The sequence below is a fragment of the Solanum verrucosum genome, unplaced genomic scaffold, assembly GCF_900185275.1.
Source record: "Solanum verrucosum unplaced genomic scaffold, falcon-dt-bn FXZP01000100.1, whole genome shotgun sequence".
NCBI classification, from domain to species: Eukaryota; Viridiplantae; Streptophyta; class Magnoliopsida; order Solanales; family Solanaceae; genus Solanum; species Solanum verrucosum.
The window spans coordinates 113,913-122,059 of record NW_026020254.1 but is presented as its reverse complement, the minus strand read 5'-3'; the positions used below and the strand labels follow the sequence as shown (position 1 = coordinate 122,059).

At 33.2% G+C, this 8,147-nt stretch overlaps 2 protein-coding genes across 2 annotated transcripts in view; one reads left to right on the top strand and one right to left on the bottom strand.

The window, feature by feature from the left end:
* Positions 1-8,147, top strand: part of LOC125833252 (protein ALP1-like) — a 48,629-nt gene that overhangs the window by 18,622 nt on the left and 21,860 nt on the right. The gene's annotated exons all lie outside the window — the stretch shown is intronic.
* On the bottom strand, positions 1,919-5,857 carry LOC125833253 (uncharacterized). The gene is made up of 4 exons (XM_049512404.1): positions 5,621-5,857; positions 3,295-3,789; positions 2,429-2,575; positions 1,919-2,228 (listed from the first exon to the last, which is right to left on the bottom strand). The coding sequence occupies exons 1-4, from the start codon at positions 5,723-5,725 to the stop codon at positions 2,136-2,138; spliced, it is 840 nt and encodes a 279-aa protein (XP_049368361.1). The 5' UTR covers positions 5,726-5,857; the 3' UTR covers positions 1,919-2,135.

Sequence of the window (8,147 nt, the reverse complement as noted above, 5' to 3'; positions counted from 1 at the left end):
ATTTTAGTTATAAATAGGTAGGATGGCAATTTGGAGAGAGGGGTCATGGTGGTTTTGTGATGACTTCCCTTTACTTTTTGTTTCCTTGTAAAAAGTTTTTCTTTTTTTCTAGATCTGACTTGATTTGGGTTACATATTACAGAAAGAAGAAGAAAAAAGAGGTTTGAATGGTCGGTCTTTCTGGTACAAATTCTTTGGTTTAGGGGTGGGGATGGGTTGAACCTGGTGTTATTTTTTTAACAATAAATTCAGATACTGCAAGAACGATTATATATAGTATATATTGTATTTGTTTATTTATTTTGGTGGGTGGTGTAAGTTGGAAGATGGGTCAGAAGGAAAAGATTCGTTAGTTGAAAAAAAATGAACGACTTCGCAGATGAAACTGGTTTTGTTTTGTTGTTAGAGAAATTGGAAGAATTAGTCAAAAGGGGATAAGAGAGAGAATCTTGGCTGCGTATTGTTTGGGTCAAAATTTAAAGTAATTGAATTTTTACAAGGATCTTAATTTATCCGTTCGACTTCTTAAATTTTGGCATCACATAAAAGGAGTATGACTTGTAGTTGCAGAATGTTGGAAGCTGCATTCCAGCCCTATTAGGAGGGGGTAAAAAAAAACCTCTGAATATATCTTGAAGAACCATTATATATATAAGGACCCCTTAAAGATATCCGTTGGATTGGTCCTTTGCGTGCCACCAGCTTATTACACCATGACTGAAATTGATGATAATATGAAAGGGGTGGAATTAGGTGTATAACACAACAAGAGTCGACATGATCTTCGCTGACTCAAGAACCACCTGAACCGTTGTGGGTAGTCGGGCTATCTTACTCTAGGAAAGGCTACACAATAAGTAATAAGGGTATTGAGGCCAATTTTTGTCTCTTCTTTTTTCGGGTCTTTACTCTTCACCATGTAATAACCATTTCCCTTGGAGAAGTGGACACGAACTTGAATGAATTCAACATCAATATATATATATATCGTGTAATTTAGAAGAAGAAGGAATAAAGTTCAAAATCGACTTCATTTTCATGGAAGTTGGATTAAGGTGTCGTTGCTGAATTTGGTACTCATCATCATATAAATATTAGTAGTTCAAAAGATGTGACTGATGACTTCATCTCCCTATATTTTAGTAAGTGGGCTGTCACAAAGATAGGAATCTGTTGATGTTGTTTTAGGTCTCTATAAATATTGCAAATTTGTCCAACCTCATAACAACTGGTAGCCCATGGGCTTTATCAATGATTCTCCACTTCGAGCCCTAGTTATCAATCATAGCCATAGTTTTCACTATTTACCAAACATATCAATAGTTTAATCTTAAAAAGTTCACGATACAGTGCATCATCTCGCTCTTGTATCGATTCACTCTACTCTATATCATACGTAACAGATACAAAGTGAATTGATACAGTTCCATGATGAGCAAATTGATACACTAATACAAAGCAAATCGATACAACTCCAAGCTAACACATACAAAGCGAAAAAAGTTGAAATCCAAACTCACTATGTATTGTAACTTTATAAAACTCTCGCTATTTCGGGTCGTTGCTCTGTCAAGTAATTTCCCCTTTCTCCAAACAATCAGTATGAGTTTGCCGGGTGATCAAAAAACTTTTATTTTTTCAAATTTAATGTTTTCCTTTTTGGGTGAGAAAATGGAGTCAAAAGATTTATATATATAAAAATACAAAATACAGGGAGGAAATATATTTAAAAAACCTATATTATATATGGAATTAAAACTGGATCCAATTTTTCAAAAAATAAAATAGTGATGATTCATATAATACACCCCAACTAGTTTGGAGTTTGAGTGTAAATATTGTTGTTGGTGTTGTGGGGTGGGGAGGAGTTGCTGAGTTTTACAACATTAATAAGAGTAGTTGTTTAATGGAAAGCATATTAATAATAACAAGTTACTGAGTTTTATTTAACAAACACTATATACAAGACTAGTTGGTTTGTCTAATCTACAAAGATTATTGCCACTACCCAAAGATTTAACAAACTTGCAACATGTTGGATGGATCCCCAGCTTATTTGAGCAGATCCTATTCTAAAAGCTAATATCAGCAGTCCCCATTACTACCTTACTACATATTTCTTCCACAGTTAACTGTTAATGCTTCTTCAATATATCCAGTTCTTCAGTTTTTGCAAACCTTCCACGGATCCTTGGTTGACTATCAGCCAATGCCTTCCTGCAAGCATACTGCAAAACACATAACAGACGCATTACTCGTGTTGCACACTAGAGGCATAGAAGCTCTAGTGGGGTGGTTCCTCTGCTTACGGAATGTTTCATGAACTAGTGGTCCGATTCAAGTCAATTTCACACTTTCGAGAGTTTGGAAATGCAGCACCAGACAGACTAATTATTAAAACTACAGAGAAGAAATTGTTGATTAATACCTTAATTTTTCTGCCAAAATTCCTTTTGTTCTTCTTATTCCGGTATCTGGAGAGCTGTTCCTTGCGAACATCAGAAGTGGAAGTTCCACAAATCTGTGGTTGACCCCGTGGAGAATGGATCACATTTATGTTGCCATTGCCCAGAGTCTGCAGTAAAAACTCAGTATCAGTGACCTAACCCCATTCTGTTGAAAAGGCTAAAAACATCTATGCATTACTCATCTTAGCAGCCAACACTGAATCAATGGTGCAACTTATTGACAGCTATGGCTCTCAGACTCTCACTACAATAAAGTAAGTGGAGGACACCATCCCTAAATTTTCTACATATCTCCAGTTAACAATACATCGAGAGTGATGGAGAAAAAAGTGATATAGCCTGTTTCTTAGAACTTGAAGATGAACTGAATCAAGGAGAAAATGGTTGTAACCAGACCAGTAGGAGCATCAACAAATAATGCAGTCCACTAGTTTGACTTAAGAGGCCTAAGATTAACCAGTTCACATACTTAAAGGATTACTAAGAATCTCATTTAATTTGATACCCTTTGTATAACCTTACTAGAGGCAGTTTTACGTTACTAAGACATGGATCTTCCAACTATCTTGTTCTTAATCTCGAAATTCAATTAATGACTCTGGAACATAATCTATATTATCCTGATGGACAAATTTGACTGTTCATCTCCGATTGCTTTTAGATATTAACAAGAATACATTTATATCAAGCTAACAAAGAATGAAAGAAAAGGACTTTCATTGTTTAAAGAACAAAGAGTACTAATTCAGATTTACCAAAACACATTAAAAGGAACAAAGGTGGAACACAAACAAATCATAATGAAATATTTAGAGTAAAGATCAACCTTTATGTCTCCTTCACTGAATGATCGTCGCATACCATAAACAGCTCCAAAGTCCATTCCACCAAAATCTATAAAATTTGGCCTCATTGGAGCCCCATGTATCCACTCCATGGAGCTTAGACACCCTGAACTAATACTTTTCTGGAAGGATCCCTCAGAAACCAAGTTTTCATCTGCAGTAAGGCTTCCATCAGCCTTCACAATAGGAATTTTCATGTCCAAGACTTCAGAGAGCGGTATATCAATTGCATCTTTTTCAAATAGATCTTTTTTGCATTCATAGAAAACTTCACTCAGGAGTTGTTCATTCTCAAATGAAGTTTCTAGATCCAAAACTTTGAGTCCTTGGGGGGAGATGGCATCTTCCGAACAAGATATCATAGAAATAGCAGCAGTCATAGGATCAAGGCCCATCAATGGTAGTTCAAGAAATGGTTGTGGAGCTTTAAAGAGATCCCCTTCTCCCCCGAGGTCATACTCTGATATGGTTGATCCCTGTTGAGATTATGCACGTAAGAATTCATAATCAAAGAGGTAAAGAACATGACACAAAAATGCTTCAAAATTATCATAGTAAAATTAGAGGCAGACATGTATATTTAGCACAGCCAAGTTCAAAGGCATAGAGCTGTCAACTCATCACATAATTTAAATGCCATACTTGAACTCTATGTGGCACAGACTTTGACTTAAATACACTAAGCAATAAAAAAGTACAGTAAGATAAAACATTCACTCAAATGCAATGAGGACTGTCAAGATCACTCAAACCCGACATAAGTTAATAAAATACACCATCACTTATAGAAAATCAGAAGGACTTAAACATTTGTGTCATGGCAGAAGCACAAATATAAACCACATGAACTTCTATAACAACATCAATTTTAGGATACCAGGGTGATTTGCTCACAGCTCACCATCAGATATTTCTGTCAAGGACTTTTTTTTGGTACGAGTAAAAGGCACAAGGATTCTTGTGACGAACAGATAATCAATTTAGGAACAGCTATAGATAGCAATAAGCCTTGCTTATTCTCTCTTATACATATAAAAAGTTAATAAAAGGTGGTGTAGAAGAACCAAACAACTTTCCAAGGAATTCAGCTTACACATGCCCCTAGAAGGAAAAAGGGGAGAGACTGAGAAAGATAGAGCACATTCATACAGATAGTGGAAACTCGATAATGTCCATTAAGTTAAACAAACCAGAAAAAGAACAAAACCAACAACTAATGATAAAAGAATCAGCCATTGTCATTGGTACATTTCAAGCAAGATAAGACCGGACCGAATCAACCATGAATTTGATGTTTTCCATATGAAAAGAACTAACTAAGTGGTTTATTCAGACCAAATAGGTTCTGAAAGTTACAAATCTTTAACCTTTATGCTCTCAAAGGCATTAGTTAGAAACTAGCGAAATTCTTATAGTATGGAGAGACCTGTAACTTTTGGGCAATGTTATCCTCTCTCAGAGAATCAACCAGCACACTAACCAAACCAAACAAAACTCCCTATCCTCTAAACAACAAAGGTGAAACTTAACTTTTGCTTTTCTCTTTTTTCCTTCTTTTCCAACTTTTCAATCTTTCAACTCTTTTAAGTGCGGTTGAAAAGTGAGGCCTTAAGGACAACTTGGCCGCCAAAAAAGGAAAGAAGGAATCAGAAAAGGGAATTTACATGGGAAGTAAGTGGTGGCCACTTATGTTTTTATATGAAGGTAAGAGAGAATAATCAACACGGAACGGAACTCATGATTTTGATATACTCATTTCTTTCTCTTTATTCAACAATATACAGATCTAGCACATCTCATGAACTCACATGATATCCATTTAAACTCTATATACAAGCAAATAAACAAACAAACAAACAAGCAAGAATCAAACTTTTCTTGTTCTTCTTCTCTTAGTCAATAGTGATAGCAGACAAGATTACTCCTATTAAGTTAACACAATCAAGCAAAAAATGGAAGAAATTAACAGGAAAAAAAAACTGGGTTTTCCCTTCATTTCTTCAAATACTGATGAAGAAACTGGAAAGGGGAATCAAAATTTCACAAATCACTCGAAAGGAAACAAAACCCACAAAGCAAAAAAAAATGAGAAATTTGCACTCTTAAAGACCAAGATTTCACCTCAAAATAGTTAAAATCAGCAACCCTAACTATACACCCCCACTTTAACAAAAACCCATTAACCCTAACTCTACATCATATCACATTTCAAACTTCAAAATCGATGAAGCTTTAATGAATCAGAAAAATGCCAATAAAAAACAAAAAAAAAGACCCCCACAAACAACAAAGCAACAAGGTAGCTACCATTGATGCATTTGGTTCATGTGAGCAATAGAAATCTTCAAAGTGTTGAATTTCAGAAGGGTACGTCTGAAAGTAAGGGTACATTAACCCAGTCTCAGCATACATTTTTGTTCCACAGTTGAGTCTCTTAACAAACAAAAAAAAGCTTAATAACCCTTATGTGTGAATTGAATGACTAAGGAGGTTGTTCAATGAAGGAAAGGGGGCATTTATAGTTGTCAAAAACAGAGCAAAAAACAAAAGTAGTAGTAGCAAAGAGCAGAAACATAAACAGCCGTAACGAAATATAGAGAGAGAGAGAGTAAAAAGGAGGGGTTGAAAAAGAATCTGTTTTTGGCTGCTTCTGAGAGTCCTCATTCAAGAAAAAGAATTTTATTTAGCAATAATAAAGAGGTGAGGAAAAAAATAGAGTTTCCTATTTAGTTCGTTTGATGATGTATTATATTATATAAATTAAAATTAAAAAAAACATTTTTATCACTATATTATAGTATATATTAACAATTTGAATAATAAAATATTTTAAAAATAAAATAGAGGAAAAGTAAAATAACGATGTAATTATATTAAATCAGTTGTTATATAAATATTTAATGATAGAATAGGTAGGAACAATTGAAAGAAAAAATGCCAATTTAATAATATGATGTAATTACACCAAAAAGCTAGTACTCTATAAAAAGTCATTTTCTAGGTATTAGTACAAGTTGATGAATTAAATTGGCCATAAATATGAAAGAATTGATAGATTAAAACTAATTAAATAGGTAGGTTTATTATCTCTGGCAAGTCTATACAAAATGAGATAGCGGTACCACATGACTTGGTTTGTCATATTGCTCCACATGACAAATCTTTGTTGCACATTTGCATACTATCACTTTAATTTTATATAAATGTTATTTTGAAGTCAAATTAAAAAGCACTTATATGTGATATGGCAAAAAAAAATGTGACAACAGTAAGATCATATATATACATACAAAAACATGTGAATGAAACTTGGACAAAAGAATGATGGGATAAGGCATAAATTTTTGGTTGAATTTATTTTGAAAAGTCAGTTAGACGCTTAAACTATCATAGTGATTCATTACACACTTATACTATTCAAAAGTGAATTTTCTTACCCCTAAAACTGACGTGGTAAAAAATAAAAAATAAATAAAAATAGACGCATCAGTTTGAAATTAAAGTTTATAAAAAAAAGTTATAATCTTCTTTTCCACCTCACCCCCCACACCTCTTCTTCTTCAAACCCCACCCATTGTCCTCTTCTTTTTCATTCTTTATTTTCATCACACTTCTTTATTTTTTATCACAATCTTAAAGCACAATTTTTGTTTATTCGCAATTAGGTTAATTTCCATAGATTTGTTAGTGAATAATTGTATTTTATGTAGAAAATTTTTGATTGATTGTTTCTATCTTTTTCATTATTTTTTTTTTACTTTGTTAAAGAAATTTTGGTTGTTAATCAATTTTTGAGTTTGGTGGTAATAGCAGCTTTATGGGTTTGGTGGTGATGGGTGGCGGGTGACAAACATTACAAGAGGTAATTGAAGGTGGTGAAGAAGAAAAAAAATCGATATTGATAATGGTGGTGGTGATATTTGGTGTTGGGTGACAAAGAAGAAGAAGAATTGAAGGTGATATAGGGGTGGTGAAGAACAAAATCAATAGTGAATGTGAGGCCGGATATGATTTTCCGTTGAAATGAGAATTGAAAATGGGTGGGATTAGTGATGAAGACGATATAATTATTAGAGAATTAAAATAGTTAATTAAGGATTAGTTAGAGTAAAATATAGTTAACAAAAGAAAAGTTAATTAATAAAGAAAAGAAAAGAAAAAATTATAATTTATGATGTCGCTGACGTAGTGCTGATGTGACAGTGAGTGTAATACACCACATAATGTGAGAGTGGTGTTACATGTCTCAGGGTGATAATAAATTCACTTTTGAGTAGTTAAGGTGTGTAATAGGTCACCATGATAGTTTAAACGTGTAATTGACTTTTCGGGACAAGTTCGGAAGGGAACTATGCCTTTTCCCAAAGAAAAAATTTTAAAAAGCTAGAACTAAAATATAAATGCTAGTTACCGAACAATTTATTAGCTATTAGCCTATTGTTTTACCGGTACTAGATTGTACTCCTATAATTTAGATTGATTTGGTTACAAGGGATTTTCTTTTGAGAATTCTGGTCATTTACGTTTTTTTATTTTTTTACTTTCCATAATCTGTCAAAATTTTCCTTTGTTTTTGGTGTTTTGAGTATAAACCCTTATTTGTTTTATTTAGTTTTATATTATAGCGTTCCACAAATGAAAATTCAAAAAGAGAATAATTTTTTTTATTATGAGAGATTTTTATTTTTAGGGGTCATTTGGTAGCTGGATGAGAAATAAGTTATTTATATATTAATTTCCGTATAACTTATACGACGTTTGGTAGATAGATAGTAACTAAGGTATTCATGTATAAAATTAATATGGTGTTTGGTTTAGAATTTAAAAATCCCCA

Bases quoted from the DNA above. Each gene is read 5' to 3' on its own strand.
- LOC125833253 (XM_049512404.1), bottom strand. From the start codon at position 5,725: ATGTATGCTGAGACTGGGTTAATGTACCCTTACTTTCAGACGTACCCT. The intron at 2,576-3,294 runs GTTGATCTTTAC...TTTTTACTGCAG, and splicing joins TCAGTGAAGGAGACATAAAG to ACTCTGGGCAATGGCAACAT. The intron at 2,229-2,428 runs GTATTAATCAAC...TGTGTTTTGCAG, and splicing joins ATTTTGGCAGAAAAATTAAG to TATGCTTGCAGGAAGGCATT.